Genomic DNA, 20,743 nt, shown 5'->3' with positions numbered 1-20,743 from the left:
AAAACCCTGACGCAGAGCAGAGCAGACACACAATCAAATCCAAAGGTGCAACCATAAGTTACGACGGCTGTCAGCACCGAGACAGTAGGCTTGTGTTTTAAAGAGATCAATTTGTGAAGAAATAAATATTTTTCTACTTTTAAGATTTCTTGTTTAGTGAAGTTGAACTTCTAGTTTGATAAAACACTATTTTAGTTTGTCCTTGACTCCCCATCAAACGTCTTCAAGTAATTGAGATGTCCTGATTGTAGGGTTTCCTTTTGCTTATGTTTCTTAGCCCTGTGATCTAAAGGCAGTGGGTGAATTAAAGGCTTCTCTTTCAACACTTGTGCAGGTGGGAAGGAGAAAGTTAGGACTTCAGGCCGCTGTTGGCACATCCTGTGAATTTTGATCTTCTCTCACTGCATCTAAATTTACACCCTGGCCTTCAAAACTAAGGTTGTTGTCATCAGGTCTCCAAAATAAACACTCCTTTTTTTTTCCGCTGAGAATGTTTGTCTACGTTACAATTAGTGTGTGTGTGGGGGGGGGAGGGGGAAACTTTGCATTTTGTCTAAAGCTCAGTGCTTGAAATGGCTGAAATCAGCCTGGTATTGTTGCCAGCTTGCACTGATTAGCGTCTGCAGAACAGATTCCGGACTCGTTGCGTAAAAGAGAAGCACCACCATGGTTTTATCGAGGTTCTGCTCCAATAAAAACGTCCCGTTCTCCGAGGCATAACGTGTTTCCCATCTTTTGTGCCCTGTTGTCCCACAGCACGGAAAATCACTATCAAGAGAGGGCTAACAGACATTAAAACCACAGAGAGAGAAACGGCCTCCTTTGAAGTGGAGCTCTCCCATTCCAACGTCCCGGGAACCTGGATCAGAAACGGAATCCAGCTCAAGCCCACGAATCACTTCCGTATGAGCGCCAAGGGAGAAGTTCACAGCCTCACCATCTCCAACCTTTCAGTGGAAGACACGGGCACCTTTGTGTTCACTGTAGAGAATCTGAAAACATCTGCAAGGCTTGTTGTGAAGGGTAGGCAGCTTGGGAAAAAAAAGACAAACTAAATGCAATATTTAGATAACTAGCATTTATTTTTATCAAGCTTTTATTTACCTAGACAAAAGGGCCCATTGAGATCAAGACCTCTGGCCAAGAAAGGCAGCGACAAACGTAGCGGTGGACAAGACAGACAGCAATAACGAAACAACCACTTAAATAAATAAAGTGCGAGCAATTTGATGGAGAACTGCAGGAGTTATTGTTAAAGTAACAATAAAATAGTTTAAACAGTATCAATTTAAGATGTGAAACACAGGCACACAGGATTTCTCTTGTTGGTTTCGTAGAATCGAGCAGAAGGCTTCAGGTGAAGCAAGTTCTGGCCTCTTCGGTTCAGATTGGAGGAACTTTCCAGTATAATACACTGACAACAGAAGAGAAGAAAAGAGAGCTGCACATTTTCTTCTTTTATATAATGTTCTGATTTAGAGGTGACTTGGTTGTGGTAAAGCTGCTCAGGGTTTTGCCGGTGCTGATTTGACAGTCAGAACAGTAGATAGATGACGCCGGTAGATGCAATACAGTGTGAAGCTGAGAGGCCATCTTGCTTCTAAAGTGCGTAAATAGAAGGAAACTAGACATCTCTAGCTTCTTGAAGACAATTCATCTTCTCGGTTCTGATCATGGGGCGGGACACAAACTAAGCAGCTTGGTGTCTGCAGTTCAGTGCAGTCAGGAATGTCCAGACCTCTATACGGGCCAAACGCATGGCTCAACACAGGAGAGCGAGACTCAGCTGTGGACCCACGACTCAAGGATAAGGGACGTTCTTTTGAGGACCAAAGTGTTCAAATTCTAATAGACGGTTTGAGAGAAAAGGAAGCCAAATTTGCGCTATCAAAAACCTACAGTTCAGCGTTAAGCCCGATGCCAAGTCAGTTTCAGAAGGAGTCACACGTTTTTGCATTTGACCAGATATCTCTCAGAGAGCCAGGCTAACAGCGGGGCTAACGGCGGAGCTAACGGCGGGACTAACGGCGGGGCTAACGGCGGGGCTAACGGTGGGGCTAACGGCGGGGCTAACGGCGGGGCTAACAGCGCTCTGTTTTCAGGACAGGAAGAGCTGCACGTGACTTTAGATCTGCAGAACTTGAGCTCAGAAAACTCTTCGGATGAGAAGCAAAGCATCTGCAAGAACTGAAGTCCAGTTGTTGTTTATTAACCTTTATGGGATTCAACACATGACTTTTTCTGTTCCATGCCTCCAGGTGGTTGTAGAAACGCCCAGAGAGATGAGTCAAGGCTACACTGTAGCTAAAAGAATGCAGCAACATGGATCCTCTCTTTAATGTAGTCTTTTTTCATGTTTAATGGCTTCTTTAACTTCTCCTCCAAACCACCTGTCTTCTCTGTCCAGAATGTAGACAAGCCTGGCTGTAAAAGAGCTTCCCTTGTCCTTCAGACGTAAATGAGCCGTAGAGTCTGGACCCAACAGGCTGTCGTTCCATCGGTTTGTTTAGCTGCTGTTTTCTTTTGAGTGGTGGGTTGGGGTTAGAGCATTGCGCTTGTGTCCCGGAGGTTCTAGGTTCAACTCCCACAGACTGCGGCTCTGGGTCCCTAAACAAGATCCTCAACCCCAGACTGCTCCCCGGGCGCCGCACAGTGGCAGCCCACTGCTCCCCAAAGGGATGGGTTAAATGCAGAAAACAAATTTCATTGGAATGTATAAAGAGTATTATTATTATTTCTCAACATTCCTCACGGCACTGAACTGCATATACTACACTGCTAAGCTTGTGCTCGGGGTGAAATATTCTCTGAGAGCGTTTTTTTAGATTTAAAATATACAGTATTGTTGTGGTTGTAAAAAAACAAAACCTTCCAAGTTTCTCAGGAAAGTTATAAACTGAATGACAATCTAATTTTTTCGTGTTTTTCTTTTCTTCTCTGCTGGACTGGGTGAAGTGTTTGAGTTTTAACATTATTATTCTGAACATCAACCACAAACCTTTACTGTAAAAGGTTCTATCTCAGCACTACCTCAACCGGTGGGTAGAGCCCCTTCCATCGGTGTCTGGGGGTGGGATCATGCAGCTAACCAACATTATATCATAACCATGATTAAATCTGTGCAGCTTGTTTGCTCTTAATTTTCCAAATTCAAGTCAAATCAGCTTCTTTAAGACTGAGGCCATCATCGTCGACTGATTAAAAGTGAACTTTTCCCTCGTGCAGGGACTTTGATCCTCAAAAGAAAGTCAGAATACCACAAAGGCATGATGCAAACACGCAGCCACAGTCTGTCCAAGCAGTGCTTAACCTTTTGCTTTATGCACAATAGGTAAAACGTAACGAAAAACAAATCGTTTCACTGTAATAGTTTTGCTGTGGCCCCAGACTGGCAGCTAAAGTTGTCCACTCGATTGTGGCCAAATGGCAAGCATTGCCGGCACGATAATAGAAGCGAGTGACAGCTCTGCTACCGCTACCTTCATCCAGGCTCACGTTACAAACACAAAGAAAATAGCCTTCGGAGGCACAATGAAAAGCTTCGGTTACGCCGTCTTTCACTCAGGTACCAGTTTAAGCTCAACTGGTAGAATAATCCTCGCCATGCCTTTGTCATCCCTCCGAGCTGTCCATGAAATGCAGGGGATGACATTTGGATGAAAGCATCATCAGACCGGTCCGTATACGTTACACATAATTTGAACATAAGATCATGTCTTTGTTCTTTCCTGCAGAGCCTCCAGTCAGTATCATCAGGAAGCTGGAGGACCAGAAAGTTCCTGATGGCTCTGTTATCTCTTTTGATTGTGAGCTCTCGAGACACAACGTTGATGTGAAATGGATGAAGGTAGTGCTTTGGTTGTTTGTTTGCTATTATTCATGCTGACACTTTAGCTTATGAGAAAAGGCTTAGTTAATGTTCTGCACAACCTACAAACTTTTCAGAATATGAGGCTCCAGCCAATGGACATTAAAAAGTCTAGATGCTGTTGTGTTTCTGTGTGTGTTTGTGGGCAACCGCTTTTATTTCATGTTTTTTGGAATAAATTTAAGCTTAGAGGAGAAGTAAATGAATGCAGATAAATAACAAATAACTTGATTATAACAGCTTTTAACCTTTTCAGGATGGACTTGAAGTGAAGCCAAGCAAAGATCTACGCATTTATGCAATGGGAAGGAAGCGCTTTCTCCAGATAATGAAATGTCGCACCGCTGACTCTGGCACGTACACATGCGATGCTGGTGATGCCGTTACATCCTGCACAGTGGAGGTCTATGGTAAGCTGCAGTGTGTTTGGTTAATAATTTTCTTCTATGTACTTAAGTTTATTCTCTAACGAATGTAAACGGTGGTAGAGATTATTGAGGCAAAGAAGCAAAAAAGCCCACGTCAGAACAAAAACACAGTAGGGAATATCCTTAGCTGTGTTAAGTTGGTCAAACATTGTATTAACTACTTTAAATCAAGAGCAATATGTAAATTACTATCTAATTTTGGTGATAATTTTGGAATATATGATTGAAATGGCCTCTTAAGTCAAAACTCCAGGTTTCTAACCAATCCTGACCTCAAAATCCTGAATGGCTACAAGTGAAAACTGCAGTAATTCACTTTATGTATTTCAGTTTAAGTCGACTTGCCTCTCATTGTTATGTTATCGTAGAAATTAATATCATGCTGACATTATTTGCCAATATTCCAACGTCAGTTTGAGAAGCAATAATGTTGCCGCTCTTTCTAAGCTCGTTTCTTTCATCAGTCTTGGTGACGACTAGAACGGCACTAAAATCTGGGTGGACATCTACTGCAGTGACAGCATCCAAAAGGCTGAATATATTATTGGCATTCAAAGTGTGAATACATGACATTTGGGATATACTGCATTCCAAACAGTCCAGTGTGATATTAATATTGCAAACGATGGTATTTTAATGCTGATATATTATGTAGCCCTTCTACTACTCCAACGCTGCACTCACTGATGAAAATAGATTTTGGATTCTGGTTGAAAGGTAGGAGCGGCAGGTGTAAAAGAGAACAACCACATAGAGTGTCATTCTGCGCTGTGCTGTAAAGACGTTTGATCGCTGACTGTGTGGTCTCTGTGTGTGTGGACCTGTGTGTTGAATTGAACCATTCCTCCAGGGGGCTTTACTGGATGTTGAAAACCTTATTTTAGTGCTTTAACACATTGACTTATGGGTTCAACACTTAAAATTCAGAAAAACCCTTTGTTAGCATGGTTACTGGGGCCCCATAATCAACGAAACCCAACAGGTTCCGGACTATCCTAGGAGCAAAGTTAGCTCAGGGTTAGGGTTAGCCTAGGGTTGACACTGACCCTATCCAGATCTAAGCAGCATTCTTGTTTGTTTCTAGAACAACACAAATGCTTCAGCCTGATCAGGCCAACTGTTTAATAAGCTAACTTCTACAGAAGTCGGCCAGATCGTTATCTTGCAACCTATTTGGCCATTACATCTACGCTACCTAAGCTAAATGTAGCATCTTTCTCAAATGAGTCAATCATTTTCTGACCTTTTTTAATTTGGTCTTTACCTTGAACTAACCTGTAATACTGTGATTAAGATGATGGTAACTGTAGATTTATAAATGAGAAACTAAAGAAAATGGAAACAGTACACAAGTAACACCATTTTTTCCCATTTGTTTTAATCCCATTTTGAAAAATGCCCCGTGGTGATTGTGTGTAAGAATAGCAAAGATATATTTACTGAGATTACTTTCAAGGCATTGTGTCCTGTTGTTATTAAACTGGGTGGTTGATTTGGATTTTTAAAGCTAAGATTCATTCTTTTCTACAATGCAGCAGCAGATATATGACTTATGTAGAACTCACAATGCACTCATAATGCTCCACAAACACTGTGTTCCTTTATTGTTGCAGATTATCCATCATCAGCCACGCCTCAGTTAAACACTTCCATTATTTTCAGCTGTAGTTCAGCTTCCTCTGTTTGGGAATCTTTGATCTTACCTGTGCGAACGGTCGGCTAACATTCAGTGAACATTCAGTACTTTTCTTCACTCAGCTAGCCAGACGGAGAAAACAAAAGGAAACTGCTTTCTAAGCAGAACCCAGCTGATCCAAAAGAGACCTAGGCTTCAACAGCTGACTCCTTATAGGAGCTGAAACGTTTTTAGCCAGAATTATGTCCATGTTTCAAAGTAAATGCTGGTCAGAGCTTAACTGAAGAGCAACAGAATATTAATATCATCATCAATTTCATTTAAGAGAAAATGTGTTTGGGTTTACTTTAGTAACTTTTTTAACTGGGTAAATATATCCAATGTGAGATTATTTGAAGTTTGATATTAATTTATTATGTTAAGCACTGAAAACAGCAACAAGATAATTAAAAGCATGTTTCCTTTATTAGCTCCTACAGTAGAACAGTGAATGTTACGTTTCAATAGGGTGACTTTGAACCTTTGCATAGCACTGCCATCTACTGGCATTTATGAAGTACTGCAGCCTGAACTCATTTTTCATATCTAGAAATGTGTTTCTACCATAGAAAATGATAACAAAACTCAACCAGTAATTGTCATATATATATATATATATATATATATATATATATATATATATAGGCTTTTTTATAATATGCTTTTGAATTGTGCCTGTAGAGCGAGAGCTGTTGGTTCTGCAGGGCCTTGAAGATCTGGACATCCAGGAAGACCAGAATGCCGTCTTTGTTTGTGAGATCTCTGTAGAGGACGTTCCAGGTGAATGGTACAAAAACGGGGAACGCATACAACCCACCAGCACCGTCAAGATCCGGCAGGAAGGTACACATGAAAACCGACATTAGGTTTAATTTTTAAATGCTGTTAAAATAATATGACATCTGTAGAGGATATCTGTTAAATTTATCATGTTATCGTTGTGTTTTACTTGTTTCAGGAACAAAACATTTTCTTCTCATGTGTAATGTGCGACCAGAAGACTCCGGGGAGATCAAGTTTGTGGCAAGAAATGTTGAATCTGCTGCTTACCTGGAGGTGGAAGGTAAGAAATGAGAACGATTAATAACTTGCATAAAAGCAAATGGAAACACTTTGTCAAATAACTGTTTGCTTATTTAGTTTTTAGTTTTTGTGGCAACATATAAACAGCGCCTTAAAATGATTTTATGATAATTAAAGGAACAATAAGTAATGATGACACCTAGTGGTTAAAATCGGAACAACAGATACAAAATGCCTTTCACAGAGACCTGCCATTTACTCAACAGTCCTGCGGCTGTGAAACTCTACTGAATTTTTATTTCCACAGGACAGGTCTATAATGTTTTATTGTGTTATATTTCTGGTCCGCTTCTCTTACTGACTTCCATGTTAGTTTTTGCCAAGATAAAATACCAAATGCTGAGCTCTGTGTTGGGAACCCTGGGAACTGCCATATGATTGGCTCAGGAACCAGGAAGTAAACACGGGCTACACTCTGAACTGAAGTAGTTCTGGACCGAACCTCTAAGTTTGAAAAGAGAAAAACGTGACTAAAGACTGTTGATGGAGAGGATTGTTTTTAGGGAATGTGTTACTGCCATTCTGGCTGAGAAATGGCTGATTTTACAGTAAATATCTTACTTATAGCACCTTTAAGAAAGTCAATCCCAGAGATCCATATTATTTCCGTGTACTTGATCTGGTAATAAAAGAAGGAACCATCTGTTGAGAAATGGTGACCAAACACGACAGTGCAGGAAGTTTTAGGATGGACGTTCAACACGCATTAACACCAGATGAAGTCGGTGCTAGGTAGTAAAATAATTATTATTATTATCTTTGTCATTGCAGCAAACATTCCAATGAAATTTGTCCTTTGCTTTTAATCCATCCATCAGCGAGCAGTGGGCTCTCACTGTCCTGCTAATAGGGGACCACTGGCTCACCTTTATGCACTTGAATTTGAACACAGTGATTTCATTAAAGACCATCAACAAATCGCCAACTGACAGCAACCTTATTTCTTTTAGGTTATGATGCTTTGAATTATGAGCTCAGCTTTCTGAACGTGATTACAAAAGGCCTTTTGCATCACAGTTTAGCATAAAAGAATCTATAGGAACAACTTAGCTGATTAATATACTTATAGCAGGGAGTTGACCTAAAGAAAAGGCAGCTGATTACATAAACTAGCTGCTTCAACAAGTCCATTGGTACAGAAACTGTAGCTATAGAAATAACTTTAATGTCCCATAGTGGTGACATTCGGGACAAAGACATATGCCATGACTGATACCAAGGTTGGTTTAAATCCCATTCACCTCAAAGCAGACCCTGGGCTCAATCAGAGCCTTAATTACTGTGGTGTCTCTGCATTTGGGGCCACTGGGGTCTGACCCCACCAGATGTCGCTGTGGAGCTTTATGTTCACAATAATCAGCGAGACATGATCGTTCTTTATACAGTAATATTGTAAAAAAAGACCAATTCCCTTACTGACAAAATTATGTTATAAACATTAGTGTCTATATGTCTAAGTTCAGAAAGCTAAATCCTCTTGAGGAGCCTTGATATTGGGGCCGGCCCACCAACGTTTGTTTAAATAATGAACATCTGAAATAGCAGTAAGCATGACCAACACGCTGTCAGTAGACAGCCGTGGGGCACAAATCCTCTGGCCCCAAGCTAAGATTGTCCAATCAAAATACTGTAAATGCACACCTTACGTTTATGTTCTGCTGAAAAGTGTGCGACCATCTGGGCAAGGCAACTGTGATAGTTGTATCACAGTTCAGTACAAGAACAATGCAAAGTGCTTTACATGATTATTGTAAAATAAAGACAGAATGAAAGCAACCTAAAAAAAAAACTCTTGGAATAAAATGTTGGAAAATTTAAACTAAATAAAACAGAGGAAAATGTAAACTAAAAGCAAACATTAATCTAGTCTTGGTTGTTCTTGCTGGCTCATTGAAGGATTGCTGTGAATCTTTTCTGTTCAATAAATGAACAATATGAGTGAGCCTTTATTTATAATTTAATGTATAAAAATTAAATTACATTTAGCTAATATAAAATGGATAAAATGGATCTAGTGTGTTGGTTTATGGTCATTTATCTGTTTATTTTTATATTGATCAAAGTCAGGTTGTATGCATCACAACCAAAATTAGTTTCTTCTAATAGGTGTTGAGTTTTTGTGCCTCACTTTATTTATCATGTCTAAGATGCCACTGTTAATTACTACACATAACTTGGCATGGGTTCAAGTCTCAGTGTCACAGCTGGCTGCTTTTGTCTTGTGGGAAGAGAGAGATTCTCCAGCCTTAGAGCTGAAATATTATGGTGGTAGAAATGACATTTAATCAAATGATAATATGGCATTTTTAAAGGTTTTTCATCTGCTAAGTGCACAATAATTATGTATTTGAATACCTTTTAGTGTTGCTTGTTGTTGTAGGGTGGGGACGTCATTGATAGACAAACGTAGTCATTGAAGATCAGGATTTTATGTTATCATGAGCAGCGAAAGTGGAAAGCAGGAACACAGCAGAGCGAAGAACCGTTCATTCACTGACTGTTCCACACTTTAATCAGGAAATACACAGAAATGTGTTGAAGCAATTCACCTCCCATAAAAGGAAACATGTTTCTTAAACCAAGAATATGAAACTGGACCCACAACTAGAACATTTTGAAGCTGGTTCTGAGTTCTGAGACAATTAAAAGGAGAATGCACGTCTCTATAGAAGCAAAGCTGGGGAGCCTGATAAGTCTAACAGACTAAAAAAGCCGTTTTCTCATAACCAGAGTTATCCTGCTAGCTATAGTAGCATTAATACTGAATGTAGCCTTATCCTGAACTCACAAATTAATGAAAGGAGCCGTCAAAGATCATCTGACTGTTTTAAGGTTGTCATGGTTAAAAAAAAATCACAAATGTCATTTAGGACGGGTTCAACCATTTTCTACAAGTCATCTGCAAATGTGAACCTAAGATTGTACCGCACACTCATAAAGTACATAAATATTGACAACCATCTTTGTGTGAGACTATCCATTACTAGCCACATCTCTGAAAGATATGTCCATCATTTTAAACTGTAGGTTAACTGACTTTGTCCAGGACTTTATGATCAAGCTTATCCGAACTGCCAGTTAACATCAGTCAGTGTTTAATTAATTTCTTCACTCCATTAGCAAGATAAAAACATGAAGGTAAAAACAAGTGATAGCTCAGGAAATCCTCATCAGATACTTCATGCCTGAAGCTGAGGTTTCTTCTCTGGTGGCTGGGATCCGCTGAAACTAAAATGTTGGGTAACGATCTTCCTTTACAAGGTTTTATCTCTGCTTCTGTCAACATACATTCTTCAGCCATGTTCATGTTGATTCCTTTTCTGTCGGGACACCATGGAGACTGCGCCACACATCGTTGGAATAATCTGACGGAGCTTCTGGTGCATTTTCAACACGTGTTGGAGCCACAACAGGAGCTCTGTCTGTTGTAGCAGCAACAAGTAGAGGAGCTTTGCTGCGACACGTCTGTGAGCGAGCATGGTTGTCACAACAGACAAAGAAGAACCCCAGTGGCTGTCTACGTTTGGTTAGCTGCCAAAATAAACTGGTTTACTGTCACTTTCACAGCAGGTCCATCAGAATGGTGCCATGTCGGATGATCTGGCATCTCCAGGTTACTGCTGGATTATTTATAAAGACTGGAAAAATTAAACAAAGCCATGTGTTGTCCTACATTTTGCTTATATTATTGGGGAAAATTTTATTATTTTTAAAAAAGCTTACTGGATAATCTGCAGGATAATTTTATTATATACAACTAAAGTGTGTTTTTTTTTATCAGGGTATGGTTCAAGAAAAAAAAATAAGGTTAATCAAAATGCTAATTTTCCAGAACTGAACAGAGCTGTAGACACCTGTGGCTTGTTAAAAATGTCCATTTCTTCAGCTCTGTTTTTTTTTCTTTTCTTAAAATCTCTATATTTATTTTTGGCACCGGAGTGCAAATTGACAGCTCTAGAACCTTTGGCAAAAGTTATGAGGCAAAAAGACACAATTCAGCTAAATTTCTCTTCATTATATGGCTCTTATGTTGTGCATAATGGTACATTTTGACGATACAAATGCTTTATTATTAGCAAAAGGAGTCCTATGATGGAAATCAGCACTTTTATTTGACCAGATTCACTTTTATGAAGTGAAAAACACATTTGGCCCAGTATTGGCACATTTGGCTTAATTGTGCCAGCATCACAGCTCCACTCTGACACTCTGCCTACTAAAACCGTTATGCTTCAGCTGATTCAGTCCAGATTTGCAGCATTTATAGTTAATAAGTGAATTTATAAAGTCACATGCTTTTCCTATATTTTCAAAAGGGTTTTCATGGTGTGTTGCTATGTTTATTTGAAATTAAAATTAGGCAGTGCTCAAAAAATTGGATTTTTGCTGTGTTTAGTCACTTATCAATCAGACATATTATTGAATGCCTTGCCTTCACACAGATACCAAAAGTTTGCATTTATACTTTATAGCTGTGGAGCTGTACCTGATTTATATCATGTGTGTAATTTCAGGCGGAAATTGTTCCTAAACCCGTCTGGGCTTAAGGGGAGTTATATCTTTTCCCCCTGATCCTAAGATCCAGCAGAAATCTGAAACATCAGCCCTTCAGTAGTCAAATACCAAATTATTGTTTCGTTTTCCACAATTTCCCCTTTCAGAGCTTCCGGTCAACATCGTAAAACCCCTGCAGGATACGACCGCCCTGGAGAAAAGCCGTGTCCTCCTGGACTGCACGGTGTCTAACCCCAGATGCAGCATCCGCTGGTACAAAGGCTGTAACGTCATCCTGCCCTCTGAGCGCTTCGAGATCTGCAGCGAAGGCTGTTACCGCAAACTGATCATCCAGCAGGTGGCGCTGGAGGATGAAGGAACGTACAGTGTGCAGGTCGGAGATTATACATGCTCGGCCAAACTGAATGTGGAAGGTAGGAGTGTTTAATTTTCACTCTGTAGCACGCGTTTGTACGGAGCCCTAGAGGGATCATCGCAAAATGTTTTGCATGTTGACAGAATGTGTGCTCGTTTTACTAAATTGTGCTCTCGTTTTACTAAATGGAGCTCTCATTTTAAGCATAGTAAAACGAGGGCACAATTTATTAAACGAGTGCACTATTTACTCAAACGAGTGCACGATTTACTGAAACGTGGCCACAATATGTAAAACGTGCACTCAATATTGTATTGACACATGTAAACATGAGCACGTTATAGTATATTGGAGATCTCGATCTACCAAAACGCACCCATGAATAATTAAAACATGTGCTTGAATAAGTTGTATTAATTCGAGGACTCAATTAAAAGAAAACGTGTTCACGTTATATTAATTCGAGGGCTAAATTAAAGGAAACGTGCTTACAAATTATCACTACCTGAAAAAAAATATCACTTAAAGTGAGCTCTCTCCTGGTTTGGCTGAAATAGTTGGACATTTAAAGGAATGTTTTTCGTGTCATGTCAAATATTTTGGTCTTTGTGTAACTCATCCAATTCACAAAAACGTAGAGGTTTCATCAGTAAATGTCTCCCTTCGTCTTCTGTTCACCCACCAAGCCCAGTCTCCGCTGATGGTCCGGGAGCTGAAAGATGTGGAGGTGTCGGCCCACGGCGAAGCCTGCTTTGAGTGCGAGGTCTCGGTGCCGGTCCTCAGATCCCCGGCGTGGAGTCTGAACGGGGAGCCCCTGCAGCCGAGCTCTCGGGTTCTCCTGGAGAAGATGGGAACGGTGCACAGGCTGAGGCTGCGGCAGGCCACCCCTGACATGAGCGGCGTGGTGGAGTTCTCCTCCGGGAAAGCAAGAAGTCAAGCCCAGCTTCGAGTAGTGGGTAGGCAGAACGATTATTTCATTTCTCTTTATGTAGCTTTAGGTAAAACTACATCACCTTTCTGAGAGAGGATTTTCAGCAGACCTATACAACACGTCTTCAACCATGCCTCCTCCTTCCATTGAAGAAGCCAGACTATCTTTAAATATTTTAAAGTGATCTTAAGTCAGTAGTTCTCCAGACCTCCTGAAGGCCTCAGTTAAGTCTATGAAAAATTAATGAAACTGTTTTAATTAAACGACATGTTTTTTTTAGGGAAGGCAAAATGATTCCTCTGAGGAGGCCTGAGTTGAGTGAGAGGTCTTGATCCTGGTGCAGTCTGAACTGGGAGCCCCTGCAGCTGTTATGGGCTAAAAACTGGCATTCCTGCATAGTTTGTGGCAATGTAAAGAAATTCAGATGTTCTGGAAAGGCTTTTGGGCTGCACCGTTTCCTAGAAGGTACTGGCCCTGTGTTTGAATCCCAGCTGAGGCCGTTCTATGTGGAATAGGGATGTTCTTCTTGTACATGAAGGTTTTCTCTGGGTACTCCGTGGAGTCTCTGTGTTTCCCTGTGAAAATCTTTTGTTCATTTACTGCTGGAGATAGGTGCATTCATAGAAAATGCATGTATATACGGTAGCATTTATGAATGTCAGTACTCCTATGGACCAACAGATGTCAGCATGGCTACACAATGACTCAATGGGAAGGTCCATGACTCTTTTATGGTAAATGACCAGAGGCGCTTCCTTTTCAACAACTGTATTATAATTTAAAGAAAAAATCAACAGGATGAAAAATGTATTAAATTCCAATGCAACGTTTCTCAAAAATACAAAGTTTTCCAGCCTAAACAATGAAAACTGGAATCAACTCAAATGAGTGAAATTCAAGGTGATTTGTTGGGACTTTGCTGAATCAGCTATTTTAGATGGATTATGGCTCAGATTCTTAAACATTTTCCTTCAGTCAGATGGAGTTTTCTCTGAGGACTGAAACTCGGACAGAGGGGGTTCTCAGCTTCTAGGTTTGGCTCAGAATATGACTCCAATGACCTAGAAGCCAAGATGGGTGCTAACATCGATGATGGGGCAAAGATAATGAACTTCTTAAGCTCTTTAACTGTCATCAGTCTGTTTGTATTCTGTTTGAAGGATAACATGCAGGCCAAATGTTATGCACAACAAGCACTACAATGTTTTAGACGCATCCCTGGTTCAACACAGATTGGCATTAAGGTACATTTAAGACATTTAAGACGTGCAAGACTCTGGCTCTTGGGGACTGGAGTTCAGCAGCTCTGGTTTAGGTTTCACTATGGATGAAGACGGAGTCGGTGTGACTGGACCCAACATCCTTCTTTCTTCTTGCTCATCTTTCTTGGCCGTTGTGGTCGATGACGCAGCAGTACACCAGGATCACTGCTGCTCTGTCTTATCAAATGATGTGTTGTTAATTGACTCTGTATAAATAAACTGAATTGACTTGAATTGAGTTTGGCAGGGATAAGTGGGTATAGAGAACGGATAGACGGATGAGTTTGGCATGTACCTGATACATCGAAAGTTAAACCTGGTCATTCTTCTATGCCCTTGTCTTCACGCTCTGCCTCCATGTGTTTTAATGCCAAATTATAGACGTTGAAAGAGAACCAAAACAATGTAATTAATTAAAAGTACAGTTACAGTGATACATTTTTACTCAAATACAATTAAAGTTACCAGTATAAAATGTAACTCAAGTCAAAGTAAAAAAAAATACCCAATTACAATTTTACTTTGAGTAAAAGTTAAATTTTTACTTTTTATGAGCAAAAGAAAGTCCCTCTAAAGCAATTCCCAAAGAAGGGAAGATATTGGTCTCAAACTGTAGTTAACGAGGTTTAGCTAGCGCTACTAACGTCTGATTGACGTGCCCACTTGATGTTGGGATACGATGTTTTCTTTTACTCAATGTGGTTCAGAACGTAACTGAGTAAAACTGATAAAACCGTTTAGTGTGCTGACTTTGACGCAGTATTTAGGTGATCAACTGAAGGATGATGTGCCACTTAATGTATTAAGCCCACTTTAAAAGATTGTAAATGTCTGGTTGCTTTAAGCAGATACAGACTAAATCATGAATGCTTTAGAAATGTTGTACACTACTGTAAATTTAAGGGCATATATAAAAATGTGTTCCTACAAGTTGATCAGGTTTGATGGCAATTAAAGCTTGCTAAAAACTAAAATAATAATAATAATAATAATAATAATAATAATAATAATAATAATAATAATAATAATAATAATAATAATAATAATAACAATAATAATAATAATAATAATAATAATAGTAATAATAATAATGAAGTAAACCATTAGGTGGCGATAACAACCAAGGTTTGAGATTGCTTTCTTTGAAAGCAAAATATCTCAGGCTCAGTAAGGGGAAAAGGGAATTTTCAAGCAGCAAATGAAACAGGAACAAATTTACAGAAATATCCAACCAAATGAAAAGAATTACATAAAAATGTACTCAAACAATCAAGACAGCTTTAATCTTTCTGTCAGTGTGTTGGAGTTCAGAGCCTGACTTGGCGCTGCATGTGTAAGGCGCGTCAATAAATACATGACATGGTTAAGGGCCCAGGTGCCACATTCTGTAAATAATATAGGGTGTTTATGGTCCGACTATATCAGTGGGTATGTAGGTCAGGCAACACAGAGCAAGACGTCCAAGAAGCTGGTGTGCAGGAGAGCTGGGAACTATTTTTAGTTTTATTATGATGCCTTAAATTAAACTGAGTTGAGTTCTGTCATCTGACCCAGATCATGGAGGAGGTGATCAACCCAACCTAAAATACAAAAGGGTTAAATATTAAATTAAAACTCTGAGACGAGTAATGTGAATAAGAAGAATAGTTGTAGTTATTGGGTTTTTACCAATTAAAGCCACAAAAAAATAATTGTTTGCTGTTTTACTAAAATAAAACAGAAAATACTTCAGCTTTGCTGCTACTCAGGCAAAATGGTGAACGAATATTTTTTAAATCAATTATAAATTGATCATTTACAAAAAAAAGACATTAAAAAATTTAAAATTATTAATCAAACTTAAAAGTAAACCAGAAGGTCTAGCTATGTCATAAATGTATAAATAAATTATAAAGTCAAAGAACTGTTACGAAAAACTTACATTTAAATTGATTTATTTTGGACAAATAAACAACAAATGATTACGTTTTCTAAAGTTTTTTGTTAATGATGTCATTTATTAGAATTATTCACAAACATATTTACATTTGTAAAAGGTAAACAGGATATATATTAAAACATATATTTTTTACATCAGGGTCGATGTACTATTTTCTATTTAATCTCATGACATGCAATGAATTGTCATTCAATCAATTAACACCTTCTCAAAATCACAAGGGTCTACATTAATGATATGCATCTTGTTTGTAGTTTGGTTTTATTTCTAACAACTTCCCTTTTAAAATGTAACACTTCTGTATTTCATCTTCACAGGGAATCCCTGAAAGAGACGGCAAATCTGCACTCCTCCAAGATGGCTTGACCTACACGCTTTAACAACGCTCCGCTGACATCGCTTATTGATTGGGTGCCTTTAAAAGCAGCTTCAACAGGGTTGACTAATTGTTGAATTCAAATGTCCTGCTCTCTGAAACTTATCACAAGATTGTATTTCAAAGTGTATCTTTTATCATTGTAGAAACTCAAGCTGTCCCTGTAAATATCTCCGTTAAAGCGATTGGGCGGCAACCTGTTGGTTAAAGCTGACTCAAAATGTCTGTTATTATCCTTAAACAGCCATAAGTCTAAGAATATCTAAAAGACATGTTTATGGTTTGATTCCGGTGATCCAGCATGGGTGTGTTATCATTTTAAATGCTCAATGTTTTAATTTACAGCAGAACCGAACTTGACTGCATTGCTTAGAACTAGGATTGGAATGTATGTAATTAACTTTGGTTCTGTCAGTTTGATTGAATTGACGATACATTTCTGTATATAAACTGGATTTTCTTTCTTTCTTTTTTTTGTAAAGGGATTTGAAATGTTTGTTGTGATGTAGTGCTACTTAAACTGAAATGAACTGTATGGAATTAAATTAATATGCTATATTATATCTGAAACAAAACTAACTTAAAGCTGTTTACTGTTGTATGCGCCTGGATGTAGACACAGTGCTGTAATGTACTGACTGCTCATAATTACCCCACAAAAACCCACATCAAGAAAACGGAGGTAGGCGAAACCCTCTACAACTTTAATCCAATGTTTTTCAAACTGCTTATGAATTAAACAACCTGTGGTCTCAGACCTCATTTTTCTAAGTCCAAAACTGACATTTTTCCTCAATGTTTTATTTAATTCATTTTGTAGTAGAACTTCGGAACATAAACACATGTGCAAAATCTCTTCATATGCAACTTAGATCTTTAGACTACTACTTTGAACTATGTCTTTGCAAACAACATGGAGTCAATAAAACAAGTTTTAATTCTGTTCAAGAAAGATATTCTTAACACCCTTTTCAAGCCTCTGTGTTTATTAACAGAAGTATTACTTGTTTAAGCCATAAATCTTAGATTAATCATAAATCTTAGTATATCTTCTTACATAACAGTAAAAAAAATAGTTTATATCATGCACTTTGACATTCTGTGACTTTCTTTTGTTTAAACTAAAAGTAATACAGTTACTCAGTGATAAGATCCCACAAACAGACAAGTAAAAACATTCATTCTAGTTCCAGACTAAGTTCCAGTTCATCAGGCCTGAAACATTGCAGATCAAATAGCTTAGATTCAAGTCTCTCAACAGAAAACAACAAAAAAAAGAAATGCATTTATGGAGTTGTCAGTATCTTAGCTGCTGCAGACAGCAGAGAACAGAGAATTATTGAGAAATGTTCATACTCAGACAAAGCTAACTGCTATTCAAGCTAACAGATAATCAAAGACAAGCTAACAGCTAGTCTGCTTTCTTTGGCTAACTAGCAGTCAGAGTAAAATTAACAGCTACAAACCTAATGGCTGCTTAGAATAATGATAAATTTGACTCAGTTTAAAACTGACAACTAAATGAAGTTAACGAGGTTAGCTAACAGCAACGCAAAGTAACCTGATGGTTACTGAGAATAAATAGAAAACGCCATCTAAGCATTTCAAGTAGAGTGCTACTCAAACTAACTACTTAGACAGCATAAAAGCTGACAGGGTAAAGCTAATACCTTCTTATTTATGTAAACAGTTAAATAATAAAAAGCTAACACTTACTCAGAATAAAGCCTGTTTACTTACTACACAAGAACTGAGAAATTTGTTCTTGTCGATGTGGCAAAAATAATAAAAAAGTTTGTTTTGGCTCTAACTATTCATAAGAAACTCAGCTGCCAAACTCCTACTTTGTTCTTGTGGAGTGTGCAGTGGCCTTTAGGTTAAGGTGACCAGATTTCTAAAATCAAATCTGGGGACATTTCTTGCTCGTGGATAAAAATCAATACATCTAATCAAGATGAAATTAGGAAACGGGGACAGTAATGGTTTCATTTATTTTTACATGTTTATTAATATTTAAACAATAAAAATCAAGTGTAAAAGACAGGAATGTGCCTCTCCAGACCTTTAGTGCATCCTAAGATTAATAAAATCAATAAATAGTGTTATTAATAGAAACTAGAACTGTGTCTCTGGGTTGGGGCAAAGTGGTGGGAGTGGGAGTGGAGGGGTCCAGAGTGGTTAGCAGGGTTTTTCAATTTTGTGGGGCCCAAAGAGCTCTGCCACCCCCTAAGGGGAAAATGACATGAGGAAAAGAAAAACCAGTAAATACAAACATTTAGCCTGTGGCTGTCTGTGGAGACAGAGTCCCCCAAATTTCAAAAAACTGCAACAAATACTCATTCTGTTCACGTCTACATACCAATGAGAAATAGTTTTTTCTGCGTTAACATCAAAAAGTAGCAGTCAAGCCCGCTGGTAAAGGATGATATATGTTTCTTACTGTCAACTGACCACATAAGGGTTCTGTGCATCACAAAGCAGATTCATTTCTCCCATAATGGGCTATAAGCACATAGAGCACATAGTGCATAGAGCCTGTTTGGGACAAGACATTGTCCAATGGATTGTGGTGATGTGAGGTAAAACAAAGGCACAGACTTGGAAAACCCCTTGACATGAATGCAAGTGATTGTGTGTAGTGCAGCATGAGCATAAACTTACATAAAGTGTGTATAACTACATTATGTGTATGTGTATGGTAGTAGCTGATGTGTGAGTATATTGTTTGATCCTTTAAGGTGAGTTAACTCCGGTCAGGGAGTCAGCTAACATGAGATCATCTCTGGTTTCTTCAAGGCCTTCTGTGTCTGAAGAGCCATCAGCCACGGTATCCAAAGGTCTGGATAAAATAAGAGGAGAAGAGGATATATTATGTGCAGAACTGAAATTTTTAAAACACAAGAAAAAAAACAACAACTAAACTGCCTCTTTATTGTGCCACAGCTAGGGAAGTGCAGTGAAACTCATGTTCAGTGCAGAGACTCAGAAAGAGGCTATATCCTCAGACAATTGGGCTTCTCAGCTCAAACCTGAGTATATCATATCAGCACTTTATCACTTGAACTTTATTAATACTCTAAGTAAATATTTCTCCCTTCTCGTCAATCATTCTTTACATCAATATTCCTATTTTCCTCCACTCTCATTTAATCTCCTTTCTGTCTTCCTATTCTCTTCCTTTCACCTCTTGTATCAATCTTACATTATTCTAAAACAGAGACATTATATATTTAAAATCACTTCCAAAAACATTAGATTGTACAACATGAAAATGTCCAATTATTATTATTATTATTTCCTCTGATTAAATACAAAAAATGCTAATTACCACAATACTAGGAGATACAAGCAAAAACAACATAATAAATGAACCTTAAACAGGCAGTTATCTCTTCCTCCATCGTTCTCAGATCATGTAAATATTTTCTCATTCAGTTTTCCTGTTACTGACTCCTATTTTTTCATGAGGAACTTTCATAAATCCAAACTGAGCAGTAGAAAAGCTAAACCTAAGCCTGGAAGTCTATGCTCATAAATCACAACCATAAATCAGCAAAACAACGTGTAATAACTCTACTAATAACTAACTATCTGAAATATAAACTAATGGTCACCAATCAGTTCTAAAACATCTTTAGACGAACCCTTGTTGATCCCTGGAGAACCAGCGAACCAGATTAGCGCCTTACAAAGAGTTTCCAATCATTTTTTTACATTTTATCTGAGTGTCTTTTACTCATGTGAGCAGCAACTCGTGGTCTTGTCTTACTTTTTATTGATTATTTTTTAACCTGAACACAAACCAAACATTTATCACAGGATCAGCTTGATCCAACTAAAATGAATCGATTAACACACTTACCATAACACAGCAGCTCCCCATCAGTTGCCACCAGTTGACGACTTTTCACTTCTTCTTCTTCTGTTTTAAAAGTGTTGCGCTCGTCTTCTTCTTCTTCCTCTTCGTGTTTTAATGGCATCTGACATCCAAAAGGATCATTACCGCCATCTAGTGGTGCGCTCTGTTCCTCGTCTTTATATTATCAGCAGCGCAACCAGCTACCGCAACACATTTTCCCCCTCGGTAAAATCGGGGACATTTCCGGGGACAGCTTTAGCCGGGGACAGGTGGTCCAAAACGGGGACAGTCCCCGGAAAACGGGGACGTCTGGTCACCCTACTTTAGGTTGTGGAAATTTGGCAACACCTCAAATAAAAGAGGGCAGTTTTAAAATCGATGAAGGAAGAAGAAATGGAGAACAAAAGCGAAGCGGAAGAAGATTCCTTGTCGTTATTCATGGTTGCTGAAGG

The 20,743-nt window shown here is 38.7% G+C and overlaps 1 protein-coding gene across 21 annotated transcripts in view; it reads left to right on the top strand.

Annotated features, from left to right (window-relative positions):
* The window catches only part of LOC105938020 (obscurin-like protein 1), a 53,041-nt gene extending 35,641 nt beyond the window's left edge, over nt 1–17,400 (top strand). For 19 of the 21 annotated variants that reach the window (XM_021325067.2, XM_021325064.2, XM_036139626.1 and 16 more), the window contains 8 exons: nt 757–1,023; nt 3,735–3,847; nt 4,125–4,278; nt 6,653–6,814; nt 6,930–7,034; nt 11,716–11,982; nt 12,611–12,880; nt 16,374–17,400. In XM_021325067.2, the coding sequence (XP_021180742.2) occupies nt 757–1,023; nt 3,735–3,847; nt 4,125–4,278; nt 6,653–6,814; nt 6,930–7,034; nt 11,716–11,982; nt 12,611–12,880; nt 16,374–16,384 (1,349 nt within the window). In that variant the 3' untranslated portion in view covers nt 16,385–17,400. Of the gene's footprint in view, nt 1–756; nt 1,024–3,734; nt 3,848–4,124; nt 4,279–6,652; nt 6,815–6,929; nt 7,035–11,715; nt 11,983–12,610; nt 12,881–16,373 lie in introns of those variants that run through there. The other 2 variants (XM_021325066.2, XM_021325060.2) reach the window with 2 other exon arrangements.
* Nucleotides 17,401–20,743: the final 3,343 nt, after the last annotated feature.

The sequence above is a fragment of the Fundulus heteroclitus genome, chromosome 7 (assembly GCF_011125445.2).
Source record: "Fundulus heteroclitus isolate FHET01 chromosome 7, MU-UCD_Fhet_4.1, whole genome shotgun sequence".
NCBI lineage: Eukaryota > Metazoa > Chordata > Actinopteri > Cyprinodontiformes > Fundulidae > Fundulus > Fundulus heteroclitus.
This window is presented reverse-complemented; position numbering and strand designations above follow the sequence as displayed.